Genomic DNA, 17698 nt, shown 5'->3' with positions numbered 1-17698 from the left:
ACAAAATGAGGTGATTAGTGAAAATATCCAACTCTAGTGGTTCAAACCAAAACCTTTCCCCAGCTGGGAGAATCCAGGTCTCCCAATTTCCAAACAAGAGTCATCTCACCTGTTCCACATCATCTTCCTGCAGAGATGTTTGGTCCCATATAGCTTCATTCTAATCATTCTAAAACAAGGTCCATTTGCCCTGGAAAAAAATTCCCTGATCTCTCTTATATTAACGTTTTCTAGACTTTCCAAACTTGTATAGACAAACTTGTTCTTCCTAATCTCTAATTTAGCTCTTTATTGAAAGAGAAATATGAGTTAGACATCAGAATTGATTTCATCATTAATAAATGACAATCTTACCATTCTTTTCCAATCTTTCCAAATTCTGCCAATTTGGGGCAGGACTTCCACCCTAGGTAGGTCATCTTCCTACCTTCTTAAAGCAAGGAATGTTTTGTCATCACAAATGCTCAGAGGCAGAGACTGATGACCATCCATTAAGCCTGTTAGGATGCTAGAACACAGGGTGTCAGAACTTAACAGGAAACTTAACGAAAGTAGAAGTAGCAAAGACTTGGAAACAAAGTTGATGCCCAACCATTGGGGAATGCCAAATAAATAGTGGTTCATTGAAGTAATAGAATATTATTGTGCTTAAAGAAGTAGTGAATATGATGAATACAGAGAAACATGGGGAAATAACATGAACAGATACAAAATGAACTAAGTAGAGTTGAGGAAATAATATATATTATATATATAAAATGACTAAAACAATATAGATGGGAAAAAACATAATCACAAAACAAGAGAAAATGAGAGCTGCAAAATTACAAAAAGCAACCTTTGTTTCAAAAAACAGATCTGAGAAGACACCTTCTCTCTCTTCCTTTTGAAGAGGTAGGACAGGTGTTCATGGATATGGTACAATCCAAATAATGTCAGGATTTTTTTTTTCTATATGTTGATTAATTTTGCTGAATGTTTTCTATTTTTTAAAAAAAAAACCACCTTTGTTATAAGGGATGGCTCTCTGGGAGGGAAAATAGAGAAGCATAGAGGACAAAACTTAGGTGGTATGGAAAAACAAGATCAATAAAATTATTTTTTAAAGACTTAGAACTGGAGGGTATCTCATATATGGAAGGGTCCTTAAAAAACTTAGTAGGTTCAAAGAAGGAAATTGGCTAAGGTCCCACAACAAACTAGCAACAGATGCAAGAAGTGTTGTGATCAACCTGCATTTATTGGCCAAAACTATACCTACCCCTAAATCTTAACCTTTATGACTAGTAAGCCAGAAGAGTATCTAGTTTATGGATGCATGGAGTAGGAGAAAGAGCTGGAAGTCAGGAGACAGAGATTCTAGTCCTGATTTTGTAAGATTCAGTTAGATTGTTTCATAGTTGTTATTTTCTTCCTCCCATTTCTATTGTTTTGTCATTGAGTATGTTGTTTTCTTGGTTTTACTTATTTCCATTTTCATCAGTTTGCATTTTAAAATTTCCATGCTTTTCACAATTCTTCATGTTCTTCATTTCATAATAGCACCATAATAGTCATATATCACAACTTACTTAGCTACTCACCCTTGTCCCTACCCTCCCATCCCATAGGATGGTAACTACTTTGTTTCCAGTTCTTTGCTATACAAAAAGTTCCATTATAAATATGTTGGTGTATATGGAGCCCTTCTTTTTGCCAATAACCTCCCTGGGATATGTGCTCAGTAATGAAATTTCTAAGTCAAAGCATAAGAATATTTTAAACATTTTATTTATATAATTCCAAAGTGTCCTCCACAACACTGTGCCCTGATTCACAGCTCCACCTGCAATGGGTACTTACTTGACTTTGTAAAAACCTCTTTAATATTGACTATTCCAAACTTTTGTCATCCTTGTCAATTTGCCAAGTGAGGCAAAACTTCCAGGTCACTTTGATGTGTATTTCTCTTATTATTAGTGATTTGGAGTATCCTTTCATATGGTTAATTGTCTGCAATTCTTCTTTTGAGATTTGTTTGTCCTTATTCTCTGGTCAATTTCTCTATTGGAGGCATTGTAGGGTTTCACATGCCACTGAGAGTAGTCTGAATTTGTTGAGCCACAGGAGTTTGAGCAGGAGAATGATATAATTAGACTTAGGCTTTAGGAATATAACTGTGGGAACATAGGTTGGAGGCAGAAGACAGAGATTTGAGAAGTCAGTGACCAACTCTTTTATATCAATTCATCAAGTCTTCCCATCGGTAATCTTAGATAGGCTTGTAAGGTTCCAAAGGGGAAAGTAGTAGGAGGGAGACCTCTTTCTACAATTGCCTGATATAAAAGTAATTAAATTGATAGTCCATTAAATTAGTAGGTCAAAGCTTTCTCCAATTATATTCTTCTTCCTACAGCTATTTAATCACCATTTATCTCCTAGATAGGATCTGCTTACTCTTTACCTATCTATATTTATCTCTGCCCTAAGCCTAGCCAAGGGAAATTCTTTTGTAAGTGTTCTCAAGTCCTTGTGAATGTATTCCTGACTGGCTGAATTCCATTGTAGTTGAAAACACAGGTAGAAGGGTAGGCAGAGAAGGATTTAGATCCCTTTCCTTCCATTAAAAATAGCACTTATGTTTATATTTAATAATAGCATTTATAGAGTGCTTTAGGCAGTTAGGTGGCACAGTGGATAGAGTGCAAGCCTGGAGTTAGGGAAGATTCATCTTTATGAATTCAAATCTGGCTTCTGACATAAGCTGTTGTGACTCTGTGCAAGTTACTTCACCCAGTTTGTCTTATTTCTTCATCTGTAAAATAAGCTAGAAAAAGAAAAAGCAAACACTCTAAAATCCTTGCTGAGAAAACCCCAAATGGGATCACAAAAAGTTGGACACAATTGAAAAACACCTGAACAACAAAATAGAGTGCTTTAAAATTTGGAAAGCATTCAGAATTTATGATGTCATTTGATCTTTTCAACTATTCTGGAAGATATGTGCTATTATTGTTCCCAATTTAGAGATAAAAAAACTGAGGCTGAGATTAACTGATTTGCTTAGGATTACACAGTTAGGAAACACTTGAGGGAGGGTCTGAATTCAGGCCTTTCTGACTCTATTTCCAGTCCCGTCTTCTAACATGCTATTTAGCTACCTGTAGCCATAATAAAGGTAGTATTGAGTAGTGGCTAGAAAGCAGACCAAAGAATCAGGCAGCCTTAGTTTCAAGTCCTGCTTCAGACACACTGTCTATATGACCCTAGGTAGGTCACTGGGTCTTAGTACCCCTAAATAACTCTATAAAACTATAATTTGCATATCAATTGCTGAACTGAATTGGTAGAAAGACTTTTCTCTTGGAAGATCTCTACAACAAAGAAATCACCAGACTCCCGCCTAACAGCTGTTGTTTACATAGTTTTAGAAGCAGCTGGTAGTATAGCAAATATCTAGAGCACTGAACTTGGGGTCCAACTAGACTGCACTGTCTGCAGCTTCCATTTGGTATAGTGGAAAGTCAGAGGACTCAGGTTTGAATTATAGCCTTTATGCAGGCTTTCCAAATGGCACTGGGCAAGTCCCGTTGATCTTAAACTTATAGCTGGAGGGAGCCTTAGAGACCATCAAGTCCAACTGCTTCATTTAAGACTCAGGGTTGACTTCCCAGAGACATCCAGCTAAAAAATATCCAAGTTAAGATTTGAATCTGAGTTTTCCTGACTCTATAACCATTAATTAATTATTATTAACCATTCATACCCGATTCAACTATCCAACTATCAATTTTCATGGACCATTATTACTTTGGATCCTTAGAACAAGTCTTTGGGATGACTAGTACAAGGGTCATCATCCCCATTTCACAGATGTAGAAAAGGAAACTCGGAGAAGAGAATGGACTAGAGCTAGAAGGAATCTACTCTGACCTCATTTTGCATGTAAAAAAAAGCTAAGACCCTTTATGAAAATGGAAGAGGGGGGGGGGGGCGTTCTCCAGGTCATGTAAGAAGTACTTGATTGTGGGGCTTCCACTCCCAGTCCAAAGTCCTTTCCCTCCCTTTGGTTGCCTTTCAGTGATCTCCCACCCATGAAGACCAAGAATTCACCCAACCCCTAGATATGATTCTAAGAAGGAATCTTGAGATTAACAAAATCCTGGACCTTGTCAGCTGTACTACCTGCAGCTATTATTTTTTTGATGATGAGATTTAAGGCATTTCTATGAGCTGAGAGGACCAGAAGTTAAACCCAAAATGATTTGACGTTTTCAGGCCAAGCACAGGAGCAAACTTTTCTTCCCTATATGCCTGAGGCACAAGATTTTCTGACTCCTATAGCTCTAGGGCTTTCCTCCTCCCTCCCCAGATATAGGTCCTTCCACCTCTGTCCCTCCAATACTAATATGACCACTTTCATTCTCTTGGTCTCCCTAACTTTAATACTTCGAGCCAAGGCTGCTTTATATTCTATTTTATCTCCTATCTTTCCCTAATGCCAATCATAGGGTCATGTATGCTAGGTATTAAGTAAGTGCCCATTGTTCGCTTGTTCTAGAGTTGGGCAGAAAGAAGGGGACTATGGCTTTGTGTCCCTGCAAGTTACAGGTGGGAGAAAAGTCAGGAAATCTCCTCCTGGAGGTAGGAAGACAGGTTAGGAGGATGTTTCAGCAGTCCTTGGCAAGAGGTGATGAAAGTCTAGCAGCAGCCTGGGAATTTAGAGAAAGTGAACAGTTAAAGATGAAAAGGACCCTAGTTTATAGCTGGAGATGTACATAAACGAAAGGATAGGGAATGATCCTTAAACAGACCTCAGCTATGGTCTGCCACTGCTCTCAGGAAACTTTAGGGAGAAAAGAAGTAAATCTGTTATAGTGTCAATATTTTGGAGTTTTTTTTATTTATGAATTATTCAGCTTTTGTTTGATTCTTCTATTTTGATACGATTATTTTTTATTACATTAAATATATTATTTACAGGATATTATGGTAATTTACAGCATTATACATTCCAAACCTCTGTGTATATATTTCACCATTTACTATCATAAATGCAAAATGAATTCCTATTTTCTTCCAGAATATATAAAATATAACTTAGATACTAATAAGAATGAATAAAATATTTTGAGACAAAAGAATAACTGAAAATTGTCCAAGTCTCCGTCGAGAGCAATTCCAAATGCAGGTGTGTAAATCTACTGGGATTCAAAATCAAATGTAATGGTTTTAGTACCCAAGTTTTTTCTGGCTATAGCTGGCAGGTCAATTCGCTCATTAGGAAATGATTATGATGGCTAGGATGGCCTGATCCATCGAACTGGTCATCATCTAGTTTGTGACAAATAAGAATAGATGCCTGTTCCTCTCCTTTCCTCAGAGGCATATCGGTAAGTCTATCCTGGCCTTTCGAAATCATCCTGTTGGTCATTTCTTCAGACGTATTGATATATTGTTTACATCCATTTTTAGTTTCAAATTTTTGAGCTTGCTTGTTTCATAAACTAGGTCAGCAAGCAGGGTGTACAGTTCTAATTTAGGAGTCAAAAACTTAATTAAATTCAGCCATATATATAATTCTACATATGCATGTGGAGTTAGGATAGTCATATCTATAACTGTGTCTATCTCATTTTCTCATCTGTAATATGAATTAAATGTCAAAAATGAACTTTTCCTTATTTTTTTCAGAGAAGATTTAATATTTTAAGACTGCATTCTGTATCTAAGTTATTGGATGAAAGAACTTATTAAAGTGAAAATGCTCCTCCAAGTCCTCCAGTCCGAGACTTTCCTGATGGCGGAGCGAGACATCTACCTGGTGAATCCAGAAATCAAGATCAGGGTAAGGAGGACTATTGTTCATTCTGTCCCAAAGGACAGGCCAGAGGCAAAATGAAGGGGAAGCAATGAGAGGCAGCCACCTTCACTGCAGTCTCCAAGGGGGCTCCCAGGGACAAAGTAACAGACATAGATGGAGCTCAGTTACCTCTCTCCCCCTCCCCTCAGAGGTAGAATCAGGGCATAGCTAATTGCATCTCTGGCTTTTTCTGTCTCTCTGTCTCTATCTCTGTCACTTTTGCCTTATTTTGTCTGTCTCTTTGTCTGTTTCTCTCTGCCTTAGCTTCTTTATCTATAAAATGGGTTTGGAAGCAGCGGGGTGGTGTACAGTATTTGACTAGGAGTCAGAAAAACCTTAATTCAAATTCAGCCTTACACACTTCCTAGATCTGTGATGGTGGGCAAGTCATTCAACTTCTGTCTATCTCAGTTTTCTCATCTGTAAAATGAGGATAACAGCGCTTACCTCTCATTGTGAGAGGAAAATGAGGCATTTCTAAAGTATTTTACAAACTGCATTCTGTATCTAGTTATTGTTATTAAAAGAACTGGAAGTTCCCTTCTGGGTCTGATATTGTATATTCTAATGTTTCTTTTAGTCCTGATATTCTATTTTTGGTGTTCTAAGGTTCCTTCTAGTTGTGACATTAATGGCAGTGGACAACCAGAATCATGGTAATTCCTGTGGCCTTGGAACAAAACAAAATTAACTGGCCCCCACAAAGATCAAATCTGTAACATGGGTCAATTTAAGACCCATGTTCTTAACTGAGCCACTGATCCTAGTTCTTGGAAAGTTGTATACCTGTAGCAAGAGCCTTCAAAGTCAGAAATCAGGAGGTCAATTATATTAGTAAATAAGAACTTTTACTCTTTACTCATCACTAATGATGATCCTTTCAATGGCTCTGTGAATGGAGCTAGAGCAGGGATTGTTATCTTCATCTTATATATGACAAAAGAGATCGAAAGAAATGAAAGAATTTGCCCAAAGCCTCATAATAGAAGTGGGAGTAGAATTCAGGTCTCTGGGTCCCCAGATCAGAGCTTCCTTCACCTCTATAGCCCTGCCTCATTGTTATTTTTCCAGAAATTCATATCATTCTTCTGTCCTTTGCAGATCCTAGGAGAACCCAAAAAGCTTCGAAAGCTGGTGGCTGAATTGTCCCTTAAAAACCCCCTCCCAGTTCCCTTGGATAATTGTATCTTTACTGCAGAAGGAGCAGGGCTGACTCCGGTGCAGAAGATAGTTCATATGTAAGTGTCCCCTTCACACAAGTGGGCTTCAGGGGGAGGGGAGTTCCTTTATGGGAGGTCATCACAAACTAATTTCTCTAGTGACTAGGACAGTAAAGTTACTGGAGACCATGCCAGACAAGGATCTGCCAAAGGAACTAAGATTGTGGATTTAGAAATTTAAGAAATATTTGAGATTAATTAGAAAATCATTGGTGTAGACATCAAAGTAAGGGATCTGGTCCAATCTTATACTCCCTTTACAGGGCACAGGGGTAGCTAAATGACTATTTGTCCAAGTCAAAGAGTGATAGAATCAAGTATTGGAATCTATATTAATCCAGATGAAGAGAAGACAGATTTGTGCAAGAAGGTGAGAATTTAATTGAAGAGACTTGAAAGGGGTCAGAGAAGGTAAGAGGTAGAGATAAAAGAGGGAGACATCCAGATATGAGAGACAGTCAGTGAGAATTTTCTCAAATGTTAGATGGAATGTCATGCCTTAGGAACAACCAGGAGGCCAGTGTCACTTGGTAGAAAAGTATATGGAGGGGTTTAAGATGTAAGAACACTGGGAATGTAGTAAGGGTCCAAGTTATAAAGGATTAAGGGGAAATATTAGATTCTGTTTGGTTCCAGCTAGATGACCATTTGTCAGAGATTTATTTATTGTCTAAAGATCAGTTGGATTACATCAATTGTGAAGTCTATTTCAAGTCTGAGAATTTGTGACTCTTATAACTAGGAGTAATGACATAATTAAATGAAAAAAAAATTCAGCTTGATATAGAATACTCCTTGACAAAGAGGAAATGGTTTGCCTTAGATGGTGGGAATTCTCCATCATTAAAGGCCTTCATTCCATTCATTAGGAATGTTTTATGAAGTATTACTAGTCAGGTAATAGCTTGGTCTGGATGTTCTCTGATCTTCTCAGATTCTGGGACCTATCTGTTCAGGGATGTTGAAGGTTTAAAGCTGGCTTCTCCTATGGTTAGAGACTGAAGCTTCCCCAGCATAGAAGAGGAAAAGATTGAATGACTGAGAGTATATTATTCTACCATATATCAGCCAGCCAACAACTGAGTAATCTCACCTCTTAGTTGGTTCTAACTTTTTATCTGTATTATGGGTAAAGAGCAGACCAAAAACCTGCATTCTAAGAGCCACCCATCTGGCTGAGGCTCTACACTTGAAGTAGCTAGAAAAAGTTTTTATATTACCAAGGGCCACAGGGCACAAGACTAATTTGTCATAGTGGGAGCTTTAAAAAGAAAGAATTCATTATGGAATTCTCCATATGGAAAAATCAAAAGAAGCTTCAAATAAGAGGTGGCATTTCAGTTGGATCTTTAAGGTTAGTCACTACCCTTTAATAAGGGATGACTATTATGAACCTAACAAATCTTACTAACATACACCCTCTGTAAAGCCAGGCCCATCCTTCTGATACTTGCCCAGAGCAAGCTCAAATCATGTCACTGTTGCTCCCTGCCCAGAATGAAAACAAAGGGTTTTTATATATCCTGAGAGGGGAATCCTGGTGACCTCTGAGAATGCAGAAACTTGGGTTACATAAGGGATAAAGATATAGGTTTCACATTCCCCTTAGATAGGCCAGCCACAATTTTTCAACACATCCACTCCACCTCCACTTCCAACTCAGGCAGGTTTGCCTGACCTATCCTTTGGTCTAATTACAACAGATCAAGAATTAGGTTCCCCTCTGCTGCCCTCTATATGTTTGTTGATACTGACAAATACCCATAATTCACGTATATCTACCTATGTGTACATGTGAGCATATGCCTACACCACAGCCATATGCAAGCATCCATACTCTCTGCATCCCCATGAGTATGGCCACATAGATACAGAATTGTATCCCAATTACTCCTTCTCTTAGTCTCAAGTTCCTCTCTATAAAATTAAGAGGGTGAACTAGATGACTTCTGAGGTCCCATCTAATTCTAAGAAGCTTTAAAAGTCTATCCATGTACATACTTATAACCGTGTTATGAACATACATATACTTACACACAGGAGCACATAGAGGTAAGTGATGGGTGGAATGGGACTAGAGGATGCCTAAGGTCTCTTCTAGCAACCCATAAAGTGGTGGTTCAAATCAAGTCAGCTAAACAAGTTTAGATGCAACTATGTCTATCCCTCCCCGGCTCCTACCCCCTTGCCCAGCCTATCTGCATTGCCCTGAGAGATCTGGCAAGAAGTCACTAGAGCATCTCAGGACCAATTCTCCACCATCTCTTTGTTTCTTCCAGCCCTGACCCAGTGGAACCTGGAAACATTGTCACAACCCGAGTGGACCTGATGCCTCAATGGCCTGGACTGCACAAGCTGGTGGTGAACTTCGAAAGTGACAAAATGAAGGGAGTGAAGGGCTACTGGAATGTGATTGTTGGACCATAGTTCAACTGAGAAGCCGCTTACCAGCTAAGAGGCATGGGGAGCAAACCCCCATTTCCTCATACCCATCTTAACCTATACAACTGAGCCTAATCACACCCTGTAAGAAAACTCCCAAACTGCACCCCACAAAAACAAGAAAATTCAATCAAGAGTCTTTCCCTTCTTCTTATGTTCCAGGGCCTATAGGGTTCTCTGCATCACTCTGGGTCTACAGGATCAGAGATGGTCAACAGCCATCTTTGGGAGTCAGAGAGTCTGTGGATTGTATCCCTTTAGCTCAGTATCCTTCCTAAAATTCAGAGTCCCCTGAGAAGAGAGGGTTTTTAATGTTCCCTCAGGGTCCTTTTCTCATGATGCACAGTGACTGTCGAAGAGGTAATATCCTGTCCTTGGCCTACAATTATGCTTCTATAGAGACAGAACACCCCTTGCCCCAGTCAGGTGTCCTCTTCCACCATCAGGCCATGGGTCTAGACCGGGATGATTAATTTCAACCTATACTCTCCTTTTTATTTCTCCCAGCTAGCCCCACCCAGAGCTAAAGGAAACAGCGGGAGGTTTGGACAAGCAAAAAGATGGCATCTTGAGTGAGGAGGGATCAGGAAGCTTGATAGTGGGGACTGTATCATATCAAAGTATAAGTAGGATGTAGTGGAAAGCTCCCTGGGCTGGGTAAGGAGGCAAAGATGCGGTTTTGAAATATCTGTAGGGCTCACATAGAAGATGGTTTTGTTTTTGTTTTTGTTTTTTTTTTTTTTTTTTGCTTGGTCCCATTTTGCTGAAATTGATAGAAGTTACAGAAAGGTAGATTTCAGCTCAAAAAAAAAAAAAAAAAAGATTTTAAAAACCCAGGGCCAATCCATAAAGGAATGAAGCTGCCTCAAGAGGTAAAATGAGCTTTTGTTCCTAGAGCTTCAAGGACAGAGTTTATTTGTCAGAGATAGGGACTAGAACTGAGGCTTCTTCTAATTCAGGATTTCTATGGTTTTAATACAACTTCTTCCTTGACTGTGTGACCTTAGCCAAGCTATTTCCCATCTCTGAGCCTCCATTACTTCCTCTGAAAGGAAGTGACTGGATTGGATAATCTCATAACACCCCTGTCTCTTTACCTTGCCCTTCCCACCAAGTTCTGAGACTCTGGACTAGTGCCTATAATCCTGTCATTCAAAGAGCCAAGTTATTCACATGTCAGAGGCCAGAGGCCATGGGAGCCCATTTGCCTCATTCTTAAAGGCATTAGGCTATCTGCTTGTTAGGTTGCAAGAACTCTCAGGTGACTGTAATACTCAATTTGCCTACACACTTAAATCTCTTTGTCATTATGTCTTCTGGTCAGCTTACTTTTTCCATATCTTCCTCCTTTCTTTTTTCCACCCTTTTCAGTAACTGTACTGGACTTTTCAAGGGCAAAGCTGAGATTCTTAGGACCCAACCTTTTGTACTAGCTTAACCCAGTGCCTAACCCCAGGCACTCCTTGTTGCTCAGCTTCTCAGCACAAGTCTGAAGACTTATAGGAAAGCAAGGAGAAGAGGTTTTCAAAGCTATAGCTTGTACATCTTTGATCAAGGTCTAATAAGCTTAAGGATGTTGAAGATAGAATTCTTATTCAGATAGGGGGTCAGACTAGAAGGATTTGAAGATTCCTTGTAACACTGATCCAGGGATTCTGTGATAAGATCTTCCAAACTTGTGTGCCAATGGCATAGCCTTAAAAAAATACAGGGTTAATTTCACGAGAAGCAATATGCCAGAAAAAAGGGACCAAGAGTGTGAGGAGTACTGAACCCACCTGAATATATGCATTTAAGTTGAAGAAGCTAGAGATTTTTAGCTTAGTGAAGGCTAGGAGAAATGGGATGATAGTTGCCTTTAAATCTTTCATAGACTATTACAAAAAAAAAAAAAAATCAGACTTATTTCCAAAAGGCAGAACTACAAACAATGGAGGAAAGTTATAAAGAGGCAAATCAACCAATTAAAAAGCATTCAGTGCTTACCCTGTTCTAGGAGGTTCTGGAGATACAAATTTAAAAAAAAAAAAAATGAGAGTGCTTGCCCTCAAAGAGATTACATTCTACTCATGGATGACACTTGGAGTATCATGGAGAGATGTCCTGCTTCAATTTCAAGCTGTATCACACAACATTTGAGGATCTGTCTAGTAAATGAAATTGGATTAGAATCTGAAAATCTGAAAAGTAATGAACCATTCTTTAATTCTCTACCATCTTCCAGCCTCCAGTTAGAACCAGGATATCAAGCCTCAGAAAGACAGAGAACACAAAATGTGTATAGGTGTTTGGAGACAAAAACTCAGGTAGAAGAAAATTCCTAGACTGAAAGTCAGAGGACCTGGATTCTAGTCCTGCTTCTAACAAAAATGATTACCCCAGACAGTCAATTTTCCTGGCTTTTGTTACCTGGTCTGTAAAATGAGAATAAGAATTCTCTATAAGGTTGTTGTGAGAATCTTATAATGGTTATGAATCTACTGTAAAAAAAAAAAAAAAACTGTAAAGCACTATATCAGTATGAAATGGTATCTATCTGGAAAACAGGACATGAAGGGTTTTGGTAGTTTCACTCAGACTTGATACTACTACTAGGGAAATATTCTGTTTTCTTCAAACAAGATTTTAAAATGTGAGCAAAAAATGATATTTGATTCTGTCCCATAGTTTATATCAAGCTTTTTATAGCAAAGCGAGCAGGGGAACTTGCTTTTGAGCCATTTTTGCCCATATGTCCCCATATGTCTGCATTTGCCAGCCACTTGGGCATGCTTGTGTAGTACACATATGCTGAAGTAAGAAAAATAAATTTTTTCACCTGAAACACTAGTTCTTGGTTTATTTTAGAAAGTCTTTTAACTTCCTCTTTCATGTAGGACTCCAACATCCACCCATGGTTTGGTGGGCAGTAGCAGGAGATGTAGTTGAACGGCCACATAATTCAACCCCTTCTATGCCCTGCCCCAGTGCTGATCTAATGGGACAAAAGGAAAGTGAACAAAGACGACCTATCACCATGGGGCAGAAGGAGTTTGGGAATGTGAACCAGAAGACTGAGGTTCCAGTCTAGCTCAATCACTAACACATTTTTAGTTATAGGATTTAGAGCTAGAAGAGACTTTGGAGATTAGAGATTTAATTAAACCCAGAGAGGTTTAAGTGACCTTCCCAGTGTCCTACACTAGATAGTAAACTTTTCTCTAGGCCATCTATAAAATGAAGAGGTTGAATTAGATGGTCTCAGAGGTCTCTTCCAGTTCTAAAAATGTATTTTCTGGGCTTCCTTCCACTTTCCATATTCCCTGTTTTAAGGTTTGACATTACATGTTCAAGAAGTCCATCCACATACAGGTTTCCTTATCTGTAAAATGGGAATAAAAGCACCTTCTCAGGTTTGTGAGGATCAAATGAAATACCTATAAAGTACTTAGCATAGTGCCTGGAACACAGTAAAGCACTATGTTAAGTATTATTTTTTTTCTAAGAGCCCTTCTGACACAGTATGGTCCTATGATGAGTGGAATGGAATTAAAGTTCTTTGCCCAAAATACCAGGCACTATGCCCTTGACTGGCCCATTCCAGGCTAATCGTTATCATGATAAGCTTCTATAGGCTTGCAGAGGATTATGTGGCATCCCAGAGTACCCCAAGCTGTCATCCAATGCACCCTGCACTGTGGACTTAGCAGTGGGCATGAGTAAGCTCGAGTTCTTTTATCTTAATTGTAGCCTCTCTTTCAAAACAGCTCCTGTAGGTATCAGCTTCTAACCTCAGGGGTTGCAGTTGATGCCTAACTTACTACCATTAGCCAGTCAGTGTTTGTATTAAGCATCATACTCTTTCAGCTCAGCTTTCAAAATACTAATTCCCTTTGGGAAAGGGCCAGAGCCAAATCAGTCTAGAGAGTCACAAATTCATAAAGTTGAAAGAACTCCAGGTACCATCACATCTACTCCCCTAAAACAAGAAAGAAAAATGAGGTCCAGAGAAATTAAGGACTGGGCAAAGGTCACACAGTGAGTTGTTTAGTTTGGGACTTGAACACAAGGCAGCTGACACCGGTGACTCCAAAAAATTCAGTTTCTACTACAGTGCACTGTCTCATACACTGAAGTACATATGTGAGAACTGATGCCTTTGGGGCAGGAAGAAGACAGGTTTTATAGAAACTAATGAGTCCAGGAGCCCCTGTTCTCACAAAGGACTCCTGCTTTGGACTTATGAGGATTTGAGTGAATTCCAAGGGAAGCCTAATCCCTACAAGAAGAGGTTCAGGTTCAGGTTTTTGTTTTTTTCATTGTCTCTGGCTTATTATGTACCTGTACTGTAGTACCAAGTAAAAACTTAGGTATGGTTATATTGTGGGAGATTGATGTCCACAGTGTCCTCTAAAATAAGTTAAAAGCATCCTTTTGGGGAAAAGGATAGATATAAATTTTAGGACAACTGTATATTTCCTCTACCACAAATGAAATGCTTAAAACAACACTCATAGGTATGCATTAACACATTTTAAAACAAACTACAAATGATCACCACTATTATAGTAAAGATACTCAAGAAACTCGTGGGACTACTGTGCAGATTTTAGCTTTACCTCCATCTATACTGTCTGAATAACAATTCAAGGTTCTGCTCTTCTGGACAACAAGGGAGGATCATCTGCATGGCTATGCTGTCCCCTATGACTTGGGTATAATTGCACAAAACATTTCCCACCAGACAACCAGCTCCTAATTCAAAGACTCCAGAGCTCTCAAATTCATGAGGCAGTTGTCAAGGCTAGAAACATCCATCTCTAAGGATTGTTACTTAGTTTTATGTATTCAGAAAAAGAAACACAAAGAAGAAAAGGCAACTAGGGACTTGAAGTCTAAGATCTAGCTCACTTAAATAAGCATATGTTCTTACTGCAATTTTCTTGCAACTATCACAGCTGTTGCTGGGGAAGTGAAAGAAAGATAAATTCTACCTCTCCCTTTGCTGGAAATCCAAAGGAGAGCTGGCAGAGTCCTAAATAACATACTCAAAGGGGAAGAGAAGAAAGATGAAGATGTCCTCTTCTTTTAAAGCCTACCTACTAAGGCTCTTCTTGGCCCACTCACTAATCAGCTTTGACATCTATGTTATGGGGATGAAAGAACCAGTCAGGAGTCTTTGGTTGCACATGTGTTTAGCAAAGGTCTAGAGCACATGTCTCTCTAGAAAGGACCTAGCTTCATAGGAATCCAAAACCCTCAAGGTCCTCTCAAATATTTGTCATCTCTAGCAAATCACCTGGAATGCTTTGAGTATATCCATCCACATTCCTAATTCATAAAAGTCCTTTGGGAATCTGAGGAGGCTCAAATGACAACCTTTCAAGTATATTCCTAATCTCTTATACTAAAAAATCTTGACAAAATACATGACTCATAATTCTTAATGGCCTAATGGTCTTCTATATGCCATGCAGAGTCCCAAGCAGTTCACTCAGCACAGTTCTTAAACAACCTCAAAATTATAACTTTAGATTACTGTTTTTGTTTTGTGAGGACTCAGATTTACTACAACTGGTATGACTGGAGATCATAATTATCCTCCAAATACAAATAGGCTACTATCTGTCTACTACTTATAAAAGTTTGTCTTCACACAAGTCAACTCGGAAAAAAACTAAACAAAATTTGAATTAAGCAGAAAAATGAAAAAAAAAGAAAGAAAGAAAAAACAAACTTCTTCTTTTGGACAGAAAATCTAGCATCAAATGAGCTCCTAAAGCACATAGAGACTCATGGACCTTTAGGTGAGAAATCAAATTGTCCTGGGTGAAAATTCCTTCATTGATCCTTCCCACACATGGGACAACCCAAACATGAGTCCAGACAAAATACCTCCAGGGGAGCATAAAACATAGACAACCTCCAATTTTTTTTTTTTTTTTATGGAAATAGGCAAAAGCTAAATAATGGGGCCCAAATCAATCTTAAAATAAGGTAAACAAGCTAACTCAAAAAAATTAAACTCAAATGAATCTTGAATCTATGTGGAGCTCCCCAAATGACAAATACTTAAGGGTTAATCAATCCCTCACATTTTCGTCCCCAAGATGTCACTCATGGTCCAGGAGAACTCCTCCACCACAAAGGGAGTCTAATTCATGTTTCCATGACAACATTCATGAGAATACTGAGCCAGAGGTTATGTAGACAATAAGCATATTATTTCTTCACAAAACAATGCTTAACTATCTCAGTTGCAGATCCTGGAGTCCCAGAATATTGAAAGCTTTTCCTTCATAGAAACAGACTAGTAAATTTCTCCATTTTATAACAGATTATACTTGTTGTACATTGAGTTTCACCTTAAACTATCACAGTTCATTTCCCATTCATTGAATCATATCAGGAGAACTAGAATGTGAATATACACATGCATAAACACATGCATGCACAAACACACACACATACTTAATCTAGTCTTTATACTCCTCAGAAAGACACTGCCACAAGAAAATACACTGAGGACTTTCTCCCTAATGTCTTCTTCCTTCCTATTTCCTCATCCCTGCTATACATACACTTCTATTCAAATTCTCAAAGAAGTGTGAAGGCAAGTGTACTCATAGCTATGCCTTGACACCTATACATTATATATAGTATATACACATATGTAAATATGTATAGGCAGGCAATGAAATTTATTAGAAGTGTCCCTCCTAGGTAAAAGAATATTGGGTGCTGGAGAGGGGAGCAGGAGCTCCAGATAAACCCATGCTTCTTTTACTATTTTGCCAGGAACTTTTGTCTTACTAGAGCTCTGAGCAAGCTCAGGACTCCATCTTTGATCATGGCCTAAAATTTCTTCCTCTCATTGATTGTCTTCCCTTCACCCTGAATGTCTCTTAGCAACCTCTCTCTACTAGATTCCTCATCCCTCTTCTTTATTTCAGCAAGTCCTTCTCCATCTCTGCTTTGGGCAGAGATAGGGATGAGATGAGCTCTCTCAAATCAACATCACAGCTAGGATCACAGGATGTAAAGCTAGGAAAAAAACATAAAAATTACCCACCTTAAACCCCTCATTTTACCAATGGGGAAACAAATCCAGAAAGGTGAGATGAATTGCTTAAAATCAGAACTAAATCAGTGATAGAGAGAGAATTCTGATCCTCTGATTTAAATCCAATGTACTTTTTATTTTGCCTTGTCCAGTTGCCTATATCAATGTCACCTAGACAAAGGTCCCTTCTAAGTCTGGGATCATTTTTCCTTATAATGTGATGAAAACTTCATATCAATTGCACAAACAAATCAATTCAAAGTACTAGTGAAAAGCAACATTCAAGTAATTAAAACTAACATTTAGTCCTCATCAGATTACCTTGAAACAGTAGTTCCCAGACCATATTTAGGGAATATGTTTTAAGTCACATTCTATCATTTCTACCCTTCCTATCCATCCATCATTTCCTTTTTTGTATTTAGAAGCATAGAATGTCAAAAAGACCATCTAGGCAAACATACTCATTTTCTGGAACATGAACATAAAGCCCAGAGTAAAGGATTTGTCCAAAGTTTATGCAGTAGGTACTGACTAGCTGAAAAAGTAGAACAGCTAGGACTAGAACCAATGCTACCCTACTTCAGGCTCAGTGCTATTTCTACTGCAACTTGAGATTCATAAAAAGGTAGGTCCTGTAGCTTATGAACATTGAGGTAAAATCATAAAATTTCTAATTTAACTACTATTTATTTAGTGCCTGCTACTATTTATTCAAGATCCTATACTGAAGAAGATATAAAATAACAAAGAAGTTATCACACAAACAGCTCTGATACATTGGAAAATGAGATAAATGCGAAGAAGAAAGCCAGGCAAAATTTGATGACAAATTTGAGAGAACCCTTTGAAGGGTGGCTGGGGGAAAGTAAGAAAAAGTTTCATGGGTGAAGGGGCATCTGAGTTGATCCTTAATGGGAGGGATTTCAAGTAAGAGAGGAAGTGGCAGAATATAGTCTAGTTCCGAGAAAAGTATGAGGAAGAGAGTTTTTCAATTTGCCTGGAATACAGAAAGATGAAAGGAAAGTAGTCTGAAATAACTCTAGATAGAGTGGTTGAAACTAGATTTGAGGATCTTGAATGACTGAGGGGAGCCACAAAAAGTTTTTGCTTTTTTTCAGTAGTGGTCATGATCATAGAGGCATATTAAAA

The 17698-nt window shown here is 38.5% G+C and overlaps 1 protein-coding gene across 1 annotated transcript in view; it reads left to right on the top strand.

The window, feature by feature from the left end:
- The window catches only part of TGM2 (transglutaminase 2), a 56710-nt gene extending 45290 nt beyond the window's left edge, over nt 1–11420 (top strand). Inside the window, exons 11-15 of the mRNA XM_031954072.1 lie at nt 497–522; nt 3411–3419; nt 5713–5827; nt 6944–7080; nt 9342–11420. Coding sequence (XP_031809932.1) covers nt 497–522; nt 3411–3419; nt 5713–5827; nt 6944–7080; nt 9342–9489 — 435 coding nt within the window. The 3' untranslated portion in view covers nt 9490–11420. The remainder of the gene's footprint in view (nt 1–496; nt 523–3410; nt 3420–5712; nt 5828–6943; nt 7081–9341) is intronic.
- The last annotated feature ends 6278 nt before the right edge of the window (nt 11421–17698 follow it).

Source organism: Sarcophilus harrisii, chromosome 2, assembly GCF_902635505.1.
Source record: "Sarcophilus harrisii chromosome 2, mSarHar1.11, whole genome shotgun sequence".
Classification (NCBI taxonomy): Eukaryota; Metazoa; Chordata; class Mammalia; order Dasyuromorphia; family Dasyuridae; genus Sarcophilus; species Sarcophilus harrisii.
This window is presented reverse-complemented; position numbering and strand designations above follow the sequence as displayed.